Genomic DNA, 16953 nt, shown 5'->3' with positions numbered 1-16953 from the left:
ATGGGAAACCTGCTTTAAGGCCTTAGATTTGCTAAGAGTAAAACTTAAAGGATATATCAGAATTAAAAATATATATATTTACTTCAAATACATATGTGTGAACAGAAGAAATTATAGTTTTAGGGAACAAAATATAAAACATTCAACTCACTTAAAAAAATTAAACACAAGAAACACAAAACAATGTTTATTTAGTATATGTACTATTTTGTAAATGTGAACATTTAAGGAATGTGGAAAAAATGGAAAGAAGTTACAATTGAAGGAGAGAGAAAAATAATGGAAGATAAGAGTTCTTAAGATCCCTAATATTTAAAACCAAGTTATCAATGCTCTTTGAAACACTAATGTTAACTTAAACAGTAAATGTTTAAATAATTAAATATTAAAACAGGAAGTTTTATCAGCTTAAACAATTAGTCTACTACATTTTTTAAATTCTTACTTAAGGATTATTGATGAAATAATATTTCCCATTAAATTCTAAAATTTATGTTTACACATAAGGAAATGTTTTACCTATAAACTTATGATATGAGAATTCTAAAAACTACTGTGAATTTAATTAGCCATTCCAAAAAAACTCTAATAAAAATCAAAGTTTGTCTTATTATTTCCATTATATACCTGTCTATATTTTTAATGAGGAATTAGAGTGCCCAAATCACAACTAAAGTTATTAGACCACCCAATTCTCAAAATTAATATTTTAAATTATTCAGTGATACTAGTTGTTGGGAAGGGAGCATATTAAATAATGTAAATTAGAAGATCCTTAGTGGAAAAGTTTTGGGAATAAATGGAATAATTGTAATTTATGGCACGTCAAAGTTTTTATCTTTAAACTTTAGTCTTATTTTAGAGTGTATGTTTGTTTATGTGTTTTTGCGTTTACAATTGGGGAAAAGTACTGTTTTCGATGAGACAAACCACTTTTAACTTCTCACTTACACCTCTGTTATACCTGAGAGCTACATGGGCCTCCCTCCACCACAAAAGGAAAACAGCTTAGTTTCCTTTGCTGCTGAAATCCTATTCTGTCAACTCCTGCTCCCGTTTTCCCGGGCCCTCATTTCCCTTCTTTGAAAAATTTTATACTATTAACTCTTTTTCACCTTATCCTGATGCATTACCTATAACAACCAAAACAGATCTAACATCAGGTAAGCCAGAAGTTGCTAGCATTGCTTTGTTGATTTGTCAAGCAGCCATTTCAGCAGGGTGAACACATGTGAACACCTTTGACTAAGGAGCATGAAGTCCCCATGTTACTTTTCTTCTTTACTCTTCCGTGGGATCCCTTTCTGCCATTATCATTTTCCCAATGAATTCTTTTTTTAATTCTCAGAAAATTGTTTAATGATTTCCAAAAAGATAAAAACAAACAAAATAAGGTTATTTTAATAGTTAAAATGCACATTAGATGATATGGCATCTCAAGAGTGGTAGGCCTGACATGCATGTTGAATGTTTTAGACCAAACTAAAAGCAGAACTCCAAGTAAATAAAAGAATCAATCAGTAAACTTTTAATAGTAAATTGGTCATAAATATTAAATTACTGTTCTGGGAATATATGTCCATAGATATCATATGTAAATCAATTTAGCATTCTCATTTTCAAATAAATATCTTTCAAGTCAATTGAAGTATAGTATATTTAACCTAAATAAAACAGTATATTCTTATCCATTCAGGTACCCTATATGTATTTTAATTGGAGCATTTAACCCACTTAAATTTAAAATGATCACTGATATAGAGGGATTGTTTTCTAAACTACATGAGTCTAACAAATGTACTATATACTTGAAACTAATAATAAAAAATATATATTCCTGAATATCTTTTTCTCCCCATTTATACTCAAATTTTTAAGATTCTTTGGATTGCCAACTTATTGTTTTAAAAATCAACATGTTACCTTAATACTTATACTTAATATATATGCATTTATACTTACACATAAGTGCATATGTTATACCTAAAAGCATAATAAAAATTTTAAACAAGTATAAAAAGTTTTAACTCTTAAAGTTCTCTTTCCAGAATTTTAGAAATATGCACTTCCAAGCATAATTATCCATTATTATCTCACCAGAGATATGAAAATATTTGTAATTTAATTAAACACACCAAAACTCTCAACTTGTTTTTAAAGTAACAACTTTATTTTAGTATTAATTAATAGACTTTAAGCAAACACTTTAAAATCTATGTTATTAATTATGCAATAGCATTAAGTACCATAAAAGCCATGAGTTATACAAAAAGATTCTTGACATTATTACTCTATATTAGAAGGATTAGTACAATGAAGATATAATTTTGAAAACTATAACTTGAAAGAGCAATAAACATTAGTGTATTTTCTTACTTGATCTTGGACACTATTCAGTAGTAAAAGTTTTGCAGATTCAATACTTCAGAGTATTGTAGCATCTCTATCTTCTGAAAAATATGTATTATTCTAATTTATTCGCCTCAAGTTATACTATTGTTCTACTCTTACAGACACAGATCTAGCTCTGTGACCAAACCTAAATTACCTTAACTTAGATCTCATCTAAATTTTTTTTAAATTTTTTTTAAAAATTAAGAAAAAGTATGCATATAAGACTTTTTTTTTTTTATTAAGCAAATAATCGTCTGGTTTTGCTACCATGCAATTTTCTTCCTTTGTTTTATAAGCTTATTCCTCAGATCCCTGCATCTATTTTATATATCCAGTCCATATTTGCTTCTCCGTTCCACAACTTTATAACCTACTTTCTGATAAACATTTCCACCTGGATTGTCTCCAGATTCCTGAAACTCTCTGATTCTTAAATATCCTTTTCTTTCTACATCAGTTAATAGCACCACTATTCATCTGATTGACTTAGTGAGAAACCCAGGATTTATTCTTAACATCTATTTCTCCTTCATCGCCCTCATCCTAAATTTTCTAAGACTTTATCTTTGAAAGTGTTCCTGAATCCATTCACTCCTCTTCATTCTCCCTGCCACCGTTTCGGGCACTGTTCCTAACAAATGTCTTCTTCTAGTCAATTGAAAAGCCTTCTGAACAATTTCTTAGATAACATTTATATCGCCTTGAGTGTTGCTCTAACTTATGTATTTGAAGATATTATTATCTTATTTGCAAGTATTCAAAAACTTTAGAGAAGTAACATAAAGCATCAAGGCTAAACTTTTCTTGATGTAAAGCATAATTTCCCCTAAATCTGGTTGTGGTCTTCCCTCACTTCTTCCCCAATTCCTGTCCTCAACTCAAATGCTTATTCTTTTCCATCTCACACCTCTCTTTCCAGTGCTTCCAGACTACTATAATTTCTCAATTGTACAACACTTGGTAACTTCACATATGTTTTTCAGTCTGCTGGCAATGATCTTGGGAATTTTCTCCTTAGGAAACCACTACTTTCTTTACATGATAATTTAAAAATATTTTTTCTATAAGAAGTTTGCTTGGTGCTTCTTTGCCAACTTTGGGACACTTTATCTTTGTGCTGTTACTGAACCTTTTTATACATCCTTTGCATACGTTTTTGCAATTCTTTTTTTGGTAATTAAACATCAAAAGTTCATTCATCTAGACTCTGATTTTCTGAACTAATTATAGATTTATTGCTAAGTTCCTTATCATCATTTTACATTCTAACTTTCAATGAAAAAGTTATTTTATTTACTCCTGATTCAGGAGAACAATGGTGTAATAATACAATACAGTCTAATAAAATGAAGAATTTAAGAAAAAGTCCTGAGTTTTCTAACAATCCACACAATAGTCAGTTTTAACTAGAAAGGAAATTTTCTTTTTTAGTCTTTTACTATCTTGGTACTTATATGACTGTGGATAGTCATTTTCTCTATTCATGTTGAGATTAAAATAGCTAAATGAGCATTTATAAAGAATGGGGTGGAGGAGTAAGGGTGGGAAAGAGTAAAATGAGGGTGAGGAGAGAAGGTGAAAAGAAAAAAAATTGGAGATAATCTGTAATAGAAGATAAAAGAATGAGACTTTACTGTTATTTTCTTAAGTTCTTACTAATCTCATTCTCCAAAATTTAATACAACTATTAAATTTTTCTTAATATGTCTACATTAAGCACCCATAGAATGCAGATCACAGATTTCACAATACCTTCAAGAAAATAATTCTATTTTACAAATAGAGATTGCTAACATTGAGTAAACATAAGGAAACTATCTTCTAAAAACGTATATATTCTGATGCAGAACAACTTTTCTTAAATAGAGAAAGGTTTGAGCAGAACATTCAAACCACTCCTTCATCTGTTTGCCCACCAAAGTTTTACTGTTCATTGTTCATTATGCAATAGGTCCTTGGCATTCACAAATAGAACACTGCTAGTTCTGACTGTTTACTCAAAATCTTGAAGTCCCCTAACATGATGGTCTAAACGTGAAATCTTTTTGTTTTATTTTTTGCTGTGAAGTTGGTATGCGAAAGAGATTCATTTAGCTAGTAAATCAACACATTTAAATACCATTCCTGTATTTGAATTATACTATATTCGTGAGCGAATCTCATAAAGTAATGCAAATATTGCAAAACTCAAAGAAAACCAACAAATGGGCATTGATAATAGAAGAAAGATGACTGCAAAAAAAGAGAGTAATTTTAAATGACACTAGTCTGAATTCATAAAATTAAATACCTTAGGGTGTCATTTAAATTTTTCATTCATATTTTAATGTATTACAAATCAAAAATTTTATTCTATAAGAGATTTGGGGACTTTTAAACATGCTAGAGCTTATATTTTTTGAATGCCAAGAACCTAATAGATTTATTTTAAAAATGGACTTAGATTTGGAGTGAAATATCAGTGAAAATTTCTAAACATAAATTTCATTTACTTTCATATTAATGTAATATATTTCTTTCAAGAAAAATAAGAACTACATTTTATGTAAAATATCGTAGGTCTATGATTTCTTAACTTCTTGGAATACATGTGTCAGGTTTGCTGCAAATCCATTTTCTAACCAAATGGGTACTAGCACTGCTAATTCCACTTTTGTGTAGATAGGCACATTCTCCAATTCCAATTATTTTAAACCTGAAACAAAACACAAAAGAAGAAAAAGGCCACAGGATAAGTGAACTCTTTCAGTTAGAAAAAAATTTTCTCCGCCGTGAGCTTTTACTTTAATCCAATACCATATTGTTTGAATATACAACAAATTGAATTTATACGCTTTGCCTGGCCTAAAATGTAACCTATATGATGGAGAAGAGCAGGATTTATTGTTAAATACATTTTAAATATCTTTTGCAAAATATTCTAATTATTCAACATCTTAGAGCATCAATATTTTCATCTGTAACATGGAGATAAATATACTCACTTTCTGCAGTTGTTATGGAGGTCAAATGGTTATGAAGCATAGTGTTTAGAATATTATGGGTATTAATAATTTGTATAACAATTTGTATTATCACTTTTTCTCTGGGTTTATTTTATTTTCCACCACAAAGGAAGCTTCCAGGTGGTGCGTATGGATTATAACTCAGATCTCTCCATGGTGGGAAAGGCTCAGAGCCCCAGCTTTAGGTGTGTAAATTATATACCCAGGACTTACAAAGCTTCGTTTGAAGTTCCATCCATCCACTTCCAGCTGTGTCCTGGTTTTTGTCTCAGTCCAATCCAATATTGAGAATTGTCGGAGTATCGCTTCAGGAAATTCTATAATAAAAGAAATTTACAGCGCAAACAGCAAATGCCTCATTGTCTTGGATTTTCTTTCACCTAATTCTTTATACTCTTTATAGAAATATAGACTTCTAGATTTTGAAATAATCTTAGAGGTGATATTGTCGTTATCTGGTTCATGAGCTAGTTTATGGGTTGTGTTACTTCTGTAACAACTTCTGTAGTAATTTTCATTGGGTAGCTTTCTCTCTTTTCTATTTTCTAAAAGAATTTTTGTAAGAGAAATCTTTACTGGGAAGGTTTGGTCAAATTTGCTAGCAAATATTTCTAGGCTTGGTGCCTTTTAGGATGGGAGAATTTCTGCTATTATTAAAATATATTGAATAGTTAGTTACTGGTTTATTAAGGTTTTATATATGTTCAGAGTTCATTCTGATACATTATATTTTCTGACATTATTACCATTAACTTACCTTTTTTGTTTTGTTTCGTTTTGTTTTGATTTGGCTAATAGTTGCTCTGCATACAATTTTATCTCATGTGCGCGTGCACGTGTGTGCTTAGCTATGTCTGTGTAAGTAGCATGTAATGACTTTGTTGCTTTCTAAAAACCAATCTGATAATATTCATCTTTCAAGAGATAAGTTAAAACATTTACAGTTTATTATAATTGCTGTTATATTTGGATTTGTGAATGTTGCGTTTTTATTTTTTTTCTTTCTTTTACCTTTTCTGAATTCTATTGGATTGATACTTTTTCTATGCCTTTAGTTTCTTTGAACATTTTTTACTCTTTTATGCTTACCATTTAATTTTTAAGAAATAAAATGCCTGACTTCACTTATAATTTTCAGCCACCCTAATGTACTCATTTAAAAATCTTTGTCAGAATGTTCTACATAATCAATTTCAACTTGGGCCAATCTCTCTTCTGTCTATATTCTTCATAGAGTAAGTGTTCAATTAATGTTAGATATACTCCTATGCTCCTTGAGATATTAACTTTTCTGTCCCTTACCACCTCTGACATTTTACATCTCTATTATTTTTGGTTTGGGGGCAGTTTGTATTGCATGTTTTTAAGTTTATTTATCCTTTCTGTGCCCCAAAGCTCCCCAGTCTTCATAGTTATGCTGACTCAATTTATAATTCTTTGCAGTATTTTTGAAATATGCTTCATCCTGACTCTTTGTTTATCATTTTTAAAATACAGTCCCACAAAATGCAACTTTCATTTGGTGTAAAATAGATAGGTCAACAAACAGTCTGTTGCTTTATTATGATTTTCCAGGTCTGAACTATGGAAAGGTTTTTGGACTATCCCAAGATTTTGATGCTCTGTTTCCACTTGAAAAGATGGTATTAGGTAATCATGTGGTTGAGCTCCTTTAAGAACATTTGGGGTCTTTCTGGTGGGCAGCAATATATAAATTGCTCTCTATAGGGTATAAGGAGAATGCCTAGTACATAACTTGTTTCTAAACACTTCTACTCTCAGTTGAAAAGTCAAGTGGGGGAAGTCATCTCCTTAATGTTGCCTTATAATTTGTATCATGAGAGTTAATTTGACGTAACTTGTGAGGTAAATCTTATCAGATCCTGATATATATGTAAGCTGCTTCTTATGGCCTGAGCTGATATGAAAAATAGGGCCCTTTCTATGCTGGGTAAGACAGTCTTTTCTGGATCATTCCCATTTCCAGGGTGCATTCTCCACACCAGCTATAACTTCTGAAAAGATAATCATAGTTCAAAAGTATTGCCTTACCAGTTCTTTTGTAGTATGGAACACAGCAAGTGTTGCTTCATGAGAGACGCAGAAGTTCTGGCTTGCTGTCCAGGTTGTTGTATTTTCAGAAAAATAGAAGCACTTTCCTAGGTAACCAATCCAGTCATCCAGGCATGATGTGTGTTCAGTGGAAGATTTTTGTTTTCCTACTAAATATGATTTAATCATATATTAAGTACTAAAGGGGTGAAAAACTTAGAATTTAAAACAATTATTCATGAGAATGAAATCCAGCAGATTGGTTTTCCAATCAGAAAGACTTCGTTAATCACTCTTCATGTTTTTCCTTAAGTGAGGACAACACCTTGTTTTTTGTATTTATTTTTTTGCTAGGTTGAAAGAAATTCTTGATGAATGCCACTTAGGTAGATACTATCGCTCAAATTCAAGGATTAGCGTTCTTCTCAAGTGCTCCTTCTAGGTGATTATATTTATTCTCATGATGTTAACTATATACATGTATGTATGTAGATACAGTATATGCATATCTATTCATTTATATACATGTGGGCATATATATAATCATGTATATACACATGTCTATGTATATTTTAGTGCCTAGTTCATGGAATAGGTGATTAATAACATGCATTCTGTATAAACTCATTTATACATATGTATGTGCACATATATGTATGCATGTGTATATAACATGCACATGTTAATTTATAGATATTACTTTATATATAGATATGTTATATACATATTTATAATATATGTACATAAATTCATGTATAAATCATATACACACTTATATATGTACATTTATATCATATATCCCTATGTATATGTTTTCAAACATCTCATTAAAATTGTTTTGTAGGATATATATTTGTAGGATATATGTCTAAAGTCAACTATCATAAAGGTGAGACATATCTTGTTATTTTCAGGGTCTAAAAGTAATCTATATTTTGTGTAAAAACATAGTCATTAGGATAGTAACAATTTTTTTTGCCCAGTTCTTTATAACCCATATGTTTAATTATAAATTATGAATAAATTTGGAAATCTGAACCTATCATTTCAAGCTGCAAAAGCGGAGAGAAAGAAAATGTTTTGCACCTTGAAATCAATTTATATTTTTGCAAACATAAGCATTAACTAGAAATAACTTAAGAAAGCTATTTATATAAAAACATATGGTTTAGGGTGAAGTAGTCTACAGCTAGATAATGTTTCACAAACTGTTTGCTATTGGTCTATAGTGAGATAAAGACCTGGTGACATTGTTAACTGTGTCACCAAATACACTGTTTAGTTCCTCTGATATTCCTTCAAAACAAGACTTTCTTGATAAAGGAAACAGTGTTGTGATTTAAATTTTACCACAACCTCTTTGCCTTGTAAGGACTATAAGTAATACTGGTTTAGTGGGAAATTTCATATACATTAAGTTATTTTTACTTTCACAATATTTAGTATAGCTAATTATCCTCATGTTATAGAAGAGAGAACATATACTTAGTCCATGTCCAAAGATATCTGAAATTACCCATAATCTTGAACTAAAGTATAAAAGTCATATGTACTATAAAATATTTTATAGAAGAGTTAACGTAAGCATATTTGTGAAATGGAAAACTCACCTGCTAAAATTGTGGCTAGTGAAATTATTAAAATTACCAAAAAGAAGATGATGATGATAATAATTTTAGAGATACACAGTTCCTTTTTGTTCTTTTTCGAGTCTTCTTGTGACTGTACAGTAAGGCTGAAAGAAGTATGATCTCCTACAGAAAAAAAAATCTATCAGTTTCATTACTAGTGAGTTTAGAATGTTGTAAGATTCAATATCAATATATACAAACTATATTTTTATATACTAGCAATTATCGATAGGAAATTAAAATATAACATATTTATAATAGCATAAAAATATTAAATATTCATGGATAAATCTGACAAAAGAAATGTGAAACTTGTACGCTAAAGATTTTGAAACATTGCTGAAAGAAATTGCAGATGTAAATAATAGAGATATTGTTTTCATGAGTCAGAAGACACAATATTGTTGATGTCTATTCTACTCAAATTAATCTATAGATTCATCATATACCAAGAAAAATTCTCATCGAGCCTTTTCTTTTATAGAAATTGATAAGCTGTTTGTAAAATTTATGTAAAAATACAAAAGAACTAGAATAGCTAAGTTCGAAAGAGGACTAATTGAAGGATGAACATTACTTTGCTTAAAGACTTATTATAAAGCTATAATTGTCAATACACATAATGTTGGTGTAAAAAGTATATGAAAAGTCTACAAATAGACTCATACAAAAGTACACAACAGATTTTTGGTAAAGACATGAAAAAAGATAGTAATTTTGATAAATAGTGCCAAAATAACTAGATATAAATATGCAAAAAAGATTTTGATTTATGCCATATCACATACACCAAAATTAATTCCAAATGGACAATAGAAGTAAATATAAAACCTAAAACTGTAAAACTTATAGAAGAAACAAAGCAAAAATACTTTATTACTTAAAGTTAGACAAAGATTTCCTCAATCCAACCCCAAAATGTAATAACTTAGACTTTCTAAAACTAATAACATCTGCTCCTCAAAAGACAGTATTAACAAAAAAATGAAAAGACAACCTAGAGCCTGGGAAAAAATATTTGCAAATTGAATATCCAGAATAGATAAAGTACTGTTAATAGTTAATAAGAAAATAAACAACACAATAAAAAATCTGAGCAAAAGAGTTGAATAGACGCTTCATGAAATAAGATATATAGATGGCAAGTTGAACATAAAAAAATCTTCATTGTCACTAGTCATCAAGAAAAGGCAAATTAAAACCAAATTTACAAACCACTACATACCTATTAAAATGACTGAAATTAAAATGTCTGACTATATCAAGTGTTGGTGAGGATATGAAAGAATCAGTACCCTCATCCATTGTTGGTAGAAATGTAAAATGGTACAAACATTTTGGATAGCAGTACAGAAGTTTCTTAAAATACTAAATACATACCTACCATATAACCCATCCATTCTAGTCATAAGTGTTTCCCCCAGAGGCCTGGAAGCATATGTTCACACAAAGACTGGTACGTAAATGTTTATAACAGCTTTATTTGTAATAACCCCAAACTAGAAACAATACAAATGTTTATTAATGAGTAAATTCATGAATAGGTTGTGGAACATCTACATGAGCAAATACTAATCAGAAAAAAATAAAAGACAAAGAAATGAACTATTGATATCTGCAGAATATGGATCAATACTAAAATAATTATGCTGAACAAAAATGGGTACATGCTATATGAGTCCATCCGAATCTTAGAAAATGCACATTTATAGTGACACAAAGTTGATCCGTGGTTGTCTCAAGGAGGGCATACTGAAGGTGGCAGCAAAAAAAAAAAAAAAAAAAAAAAAAAGATTACGATGGCATATGAGGAAACTTTTGTTGTTGATGGATTTGTTCATTATCTTGAAGGAATTTATGGTTTCATGGATGTATATTATATATGCCAAAATTTATCAAGTTATATACTTTAAATATGTGCATTCCAATGTATGTCAATTTTATCTAAATAAAGCCATTAAAATAGTACAAAGATCAGCATCTTTTATTCACACAGTATGGATCTGTTTATGATACCTTGGAAAATAGCTGAAAATAATCTGACACAGATGAAAGCTATGAAGAGCATAGAAACACTGACTTTCCAGGAGGGTATGGATTCAGAGTGGATGGCAGAGACTCACCAAATGTAAATTTGTTTACTTCACAAACACCTTCTATAGACTGTCATACATGTGCTTCTTACCTGGAAACTGGGAATTTCCCTCATTAGTCAACCTTATGTTATCATTCATGTCTCTTTTTGAGTAAAAAAATACAGACTGGTAGTTGTGAACACACTGAATTCAAGATCCTCGGCCACTACTTGGGTTTATCTTCAATAATATAAAGGGAGACAATCTAAAATGAGAATACAATGTTAAGACAATCTAAATGGAAAATGTAACATTAATATAAAAATTATGACAAAATTTCCTCAGAAATCTGACCACTCACGTAATTCCTTACCTTTTGGCACATTGCCATCAAAAATCTATTCTATTTCACTGCAGTTTGAAGACCCACTGGAGGTAGTTAAGATTGAAATAATTTTTCTGCTTGTTGGATTTGATGGAAAGAAAGTGAGATTTAGTGATTTATGAAAGCAACTGTTTGAGTCTTCACACCATCACCCTGCCCTATCAAAATGTTTAGTTAATTCTGACCATTATAGATCCCAGTTGCAGATCCAATTCTAAATGATTTGAGCATGAAATGGCAACTTAGACTTCAGTGAAAAAAACATGAAATTGCTTTCATAATAATAAAAGGAAAAATGATATCTAATACTTATTGTGAGTTTATTCTATAGTAGGGCTATTTCTGAGCTCTTAACTCTTATGATTTAATTTAAACTCACAATAACATTATCAAATAGGAGCTTGTTATTATCATTAATTTATAGAAAATGTAACTTCCTTAAAGTAACAGATGTTAAAAGGTTTTTTAAAGTAACATAGCTGATAAGTGACAGATCTTAAATACTAGCTGGCTCTGTTCATGTAATCACTCAGCTATATTCTTCTACTTCTCTATGTTCATAACATTGCCATGAGTGGTTCTCATATATTGAACTTCTACTTCCAGATGTAGAAAGCAGACATCAAGTTCAACAACAACAAAATGTGCCATTTGCTTCATGCTCTATTATCATGAAGTATCATTTGACATATATGGAGGCCAAAGTCATCTCCTTTTTTAAAGCTAAACTATAAGATAAAGAGTTCGCTGTAATTTTGAATGTTGACGTTTTTAATACATAAATATTATATCACATGTCCAAAAAAATTATTTCAGGAACCAAGCAGATTGTGTGTGAGAGAGAAGAGAGAGGGAGAGAGAGAGAGAGAGAGAGAGAGAGAGAGAGAGAGAGAGAGAGAGAGAGAGAGAGAGAGAGAGAGAGAGAAATAGATATAGATATTGGGGAAATCTACAGATACATTATTTTTTCCAAACCTTCACCTGTAGTAAAAATTATCCCAAAAGTTTAGGTGCTATTTTAAAACCATAAATTTTGCTTGTGTATCAGTTAGCTAAGGCCATATTAATGCTAATTACAAATTATATCCCAAACCCTGGCTCACTTACCAGTCTGTGCTGCGTTGGCTGAGAGTTATCTCTCAGAAGCTGGCAAACTTGACTGTCTCAGGCTGCGAGTCTGGCTGTGCTTGTTATTCTGTGATCCAGATTGAAGAGGCAGCTTTTCCAGAAGCTCTTTTCATAGAGATACCGAAGTGCAAGAGCATTAACATCTGATTGGCTGAAGCTCACCTCCCAGCTGACCTCAAAGTCTTCGGAAGCACACTTTACTTCCAGTGAAATGAATCTTAACATCACAAGGCAGAGGTTTTGCAATAAATGAGAGTGAATTTGGGCCAATAATTCATAAACCACAGCTTGGTTGAGGAATTCTTAAGTCCCTCTGGTCAATTTCACCATTGGTCTGTTTTTTATTTGTTTGAATTTTTTTTCCTTTGTCTACTTAATTTTTTTGATTTTTTTTGTTTTATTTTGTTTTTTTAAATTAAGCAGTTCACCTAAGAGTGTTGCTTTCAGCCTTTTTCCATTTTCTCTTATGGGCAATCATTATATTTAAGGAAATGCTACAGAGTATGACAACATACTATTGTAGGAATCAAGTTATATAACAATACAAAGTTCATACAAGTAGAGTCATGATTTTAGAAATGAAAGGTCCTGTTTTAACCACTATATTTTATAGATGAGAAAAATAAATTAAGAATAAATGAATTAATTATTCAATGTTACTCAGATGATTAGTACAGGATTCTGATTCTCTGCCAGTTTATTTTCTCTTTAATATCTATAGACAATTTTGCAGGCAAATTTGATTGACATTTGAGAGCTTGTTCTCAGCTCTTGTAAGACACTCAAATTAGAGACTGGGGACTCATATTCAACTTGTTAAATTATTTTTTATCCACAAATAAGATTTGTTATGATTATACATAAATCTCTTTAATTTGTATCTTTTTCTCCCACACCAATTTTACTAAATATTTTAGTCCCTTTTTATTTTCTAACCAGACATTTATGTTGGCCTCCTAACCAATTACTTTACCTCTAGTCCAGTCTCTTCCCTCTCTTTCACATTGCATTCAGATTGTTTCCAGAATGCAAATCTACTCATAAACTTCATTGCTAAATTTTTTTTCAATTCCTCTCCATTACCTCCAAAAGTAAAAATTAAGCTCCTTAGAATGACCCTTGGCAATTCAAATGTCAAATTATATTATCCTGTTCATCTCTCTTCCTTCTTTTCAATATCGGACTTTGCATTATTTTTGAAACATTCTTTCACTCTTCCATGACTTAGCACACACTGTTACTGCTACCTGATATGCTCTCTTTCACTTGTTTACCCAGCTCAAAGTTTGCCTCCACTGAAAACAAAGTTACAAAAACAAACAAAAAAACAACCTTCTCTCTTGAGTCTTTTGGCAGAGTTAGTCGCCTTCCTTATTAATCTCATACTGCCAATTTAGGCTCTGTGTAACTATCTTATAGAACTTATTAAATTATACTTATCTGTTCATATCTGTCTCTTTTAAGGAACTATAAGCTCCAAGATAAAAGAAAATTTATTTATTCATTTTCATATTGCCACGTAGTAATTGATCCAAAATAAAGTGCTGAATTCAGTGTTTGATGAATCAATAAATTAATGTTCTCAACTCTTTTTATACAGTATTTGGTTCAGTATAGCTGGACTTATCTACATTTTCTAAAAACAAACCTCTTTTAAATACAAAATGAGAATTTGTTCCTTTTTATCCTGTTGGTCTCTAGTTCGGTTTCCTGGCCACTTCTTCTACCTTAAGCTAAGTTGTCAACATTATTTCCCCAGTAGCCAAAAAAGTTATGACTTCCCTTAAGAACAACTTAAGAAAAAACTAATACTATTTTTTTTTCTTCTGTGCTTACCCTTAGTTTCGCACATGTCACTTGGATCTTCCACTAATCTATTCCTAGCTGATATTCCCTAAATTGTATCTCTTTGGGAACAACCAGAAAGTTATCTCTTGTTAAATAAAGAATGACCAGAAACACTTAATAATAGGCAGAACATAGGTTAATTATATTACTGAATCATCCTACAACATTCATCTGGTTATATACATTTGGAATATATCTCCTATTTTTTTTTTTTTTACTTTAAAATGGTTTACTAATTGTCTGTAAGCATTTTCACTGAACTCAGACTTTCAGTAATGATTACTTTGACAGAAAAGTTAGGAGAAAATTGTTCAACAGAACTTTTTCTTCCAGTTCCATTCTTCACCTTGAGAGTCTTTCTACAGTCCTTCCTGAGCTCTTTAAACTTCATTTAGTTCAGTGATCCTTTCACACACTCAGAAGATGACGCTGACTCTACAAAATCAAGATGACAAATATGAAAAATGGTTAGCTTACCAGATTAATCCTTAGAAGTCTAAGTAGGATCTAGCTTGAAGCAACAATAAGAAATGACTCATATTTATAACCATATTAGAGGATGGGAGGTGCTGAGGTCATAAATAGCCCAGAACTTTGAAGCCTGAAAAAATTCACACTTAATCATAGGCTTGCTTAGAAGGAAGTAAGTGAAAACGTGAAAAAAGCTAAAGCTCCTAATGAAAAAAGCCAAAAGCCAAGTACATGGGTAGTAAGTGAGGGAGCCATTGGAACTGACCTAATTGGAAGTACCCTGAGAAGCTGAAGCATCAACCTAACTCTCTTCCACCCAGTAGGGAAATGTCGTTCTCCTTCTGTTTATTCACATTCTAATCTGCCTTTAAATTAGCTATCCCTTCTCAGGCCGTTGACAAAATTTATTTGGAACTCTTCTTATATACACTTATTATTAGTTATGTTTCTATATGAATATTCTTCCTTTCTCTTGCTAAATAAATTTTTTGAAAGAATCAACATATGAAATCTCTCAGGATGAAGAATTATAATACATGTGGAAGGAAAGGAAAAACCAGTGTTTCTCAAGTTCTAGCTCACTGCCACCTTCCTCTTAAATTTAACCACTGAGTGTACTACCTTTTAAAGGTGAGAAGTATATTATGAAAATTCAGAGGAGGTAGTTTTTGCATTTCAATGACATCACTTTTTATATTTCCAGAATAAGCAATGAATTTGCTCAGCATACCCAGTCATTGCTATTTGAGATTTTCTTTGTTTATGGGAAAACAACAAATAAAATTTATTTTCATACTATTCTTTGATTATTTCCATTTGGGATCCCACATTTGAAAGGATGACAATTTTTTTAGTACAAGTGTAATTAAAACTAATGAGCTTTAGATTGTTGGACACAGTAATCCAAATTGTCAGTTGAGTTTATGAATTGAGAATGTGATTAAACAGGTCGATGACTCAAACTTCTACAAAGGTTAGGTCACGTGAGTGAAGAGGGTGCTGTGAGGACTGTGACAAACTGGAGAACACGTACTCCATATCAGCGGTTGCATGTAGATTTTACTAAGACTGAAACTCCATTCAGAGATTATGATGGAGTTGGTCACGAATGGAACTCCAGCATGTGTGTGTTTTAAAATCAAAGTTTTTTCTAATGCAATCAGGTTTGAGGACCCCCGTCCTCTTCCATTCCAGCCCTTGGCTCCCACAAAAAGTATTGCTAAGAAGGATTACAGGCCTGGTGATGACATATTTCAACGTTTTAGGAAACCCAGCTTTTCAAATATCATCAAATATCACACACAAAAAAAATTTATTTAAAAACAGTGTTTGTGCAAACAAAGAAAACATAAAAGCTGAATCCAACTCATAAGTCACCAAGTTGTAGATTTTGAATTGGAGATTGTTTTTCCCAACGAGATATAAAATAACAAAAAGAGAATTTGGCTTTTATAGAGAAGCACAGGAGAAAAAATACATAATTTTTGGAATCAGACAACTTAGTTTTAGCTGTGTGAAACTGAGTTTAATATTTTGATTCATGATCTGAAAAATACACATAATAAAATATGGTCTACCTAGAAAACCCAGGACTTTCCCAAAGATTGATTATGCAATATCCAGAAAAGTATGTTGTTTATCAGCTCTGGCTCGATAAGGGAACTCAACTGGGTTTTGCGGGGGTCTGCATTTCTCTCCACCTTTTTATTTTCTGGCCCTGTGATTCTGGGCTTCATTCGTAACTTATTTCCTTCCTAAAACTAGAAAATAGCTTCAGCATAGAGACTCTTTTCACTTCCTAATCCCAGAAGAAGAGAGATACCTTCCCTCTCTCATATCTTCCTAGAGATAAGACCGTCTTACGTATCAAGTAAGACGCTTAAGAAAAACTCAATTACAGGACACTATTTCTGAAGTAAAGAAATTTTTGCGTTATGGAAGATGAAAAAACTGAAATTAATCAA

The 16953-nt window shown here is 31.2% G+C and overlaps 1 protein-coding gene across 4 annotated transcripts; it reads right to left on the bottom strand.

Moving 5' to 3' along the window:
* Nucleotides 1–2253: 2253 nt before the first annotated feature.
* On the bottom strand, nucleotides 2254–15030 carry LOC107502074 (C-type lectin domain family 2 member D-like). Of its 4 annotated transcripts, XM_036237618.1 has the most exons (8): nucleotides 14996–15030; nucleotides 12650–12775; nucleotides 11268–11422; nucleotides 10467–10581; nucleotides 9062–9205; nucleotides 7452–7621; nucleotides 5613–5716; nucleotides 2254–5089 (listed from the first exon to the last, which is right to left on the bottom strand). In XM_036237618.1, exons 4-8 carry the CDS (start codon nucleotides 10489–10491, stop codon nucleotides 4966–4968), a joined length of 567 nt encoding a protein of 188 aa, XP_036093511.1. In that variant the 5' UTR covers nucleotides 10492–10581; nucleotides 11268–11422; nucleotides 12650–12775; nucleotides 14996–15030; the 3' UTR covers nucleotides 2254–4965. The 4 variants fall into 4 exon arrangements, with proteins under 4 accessions (XP_036093511.1, XP_036093508.1, XP_036093510.1 ...); XM_036237615.1 differs by lacking the exon at nucleotides 10467–10581; XM_036237617.1 differs by lacking the exon at nucleotides 10467–10581 and having other exon boundaries at nucleotides 7452–7618.
* Between the last annotated feature and the right edge of the window lie 1923 nt (nucleotides 15031–16953).

This window comes from Rousettus aegyptiacus, unplaced genomic scaffold (genome assembly GCF_014176215.1).
Source record: "Rousettus aegyptiacus isolate mRouAeg1 unplaced genomic scaffold, mRouAeg1.p scaffold_m13_p_2, whole genome shotgun sequence".
NCBI lineage: Eukaryota > Metazoa > Chordata > Mammalia > Chiroptera > Pteropodidae > Rousettus > Rousettus aegyptiacus.
Note: the sequence above shows the minus strand (reverse complement) of the source record. Positions and strands in the feature narration are given on the sequence as shown.

Bases quoted from the DNA above. Each gene is read 5' to 3' on its own strand.
- LOC107502074 (XM_036237615.1), bottom strand. From the start codon at position 11,316: ATGAATGATAACATAAGGTTGACTAATGAGGGAAATTCCCAGTTTCCA. The intron at 9,206-11,267 runs GTAAGAAGCACA...TTTTTTCTGTAG, and splicing joins GGGAAATTCCCAGTTTCCAG to GAGATCATACTTCTTTCAGC. The intron at 5,090-5,612 runs GTAAGTCCTGGG...GTTTTGTTTCAG, and splicing joins GGAACTTCAAACGAAGCTTT to GTTTAAAATAATTGGAATTG.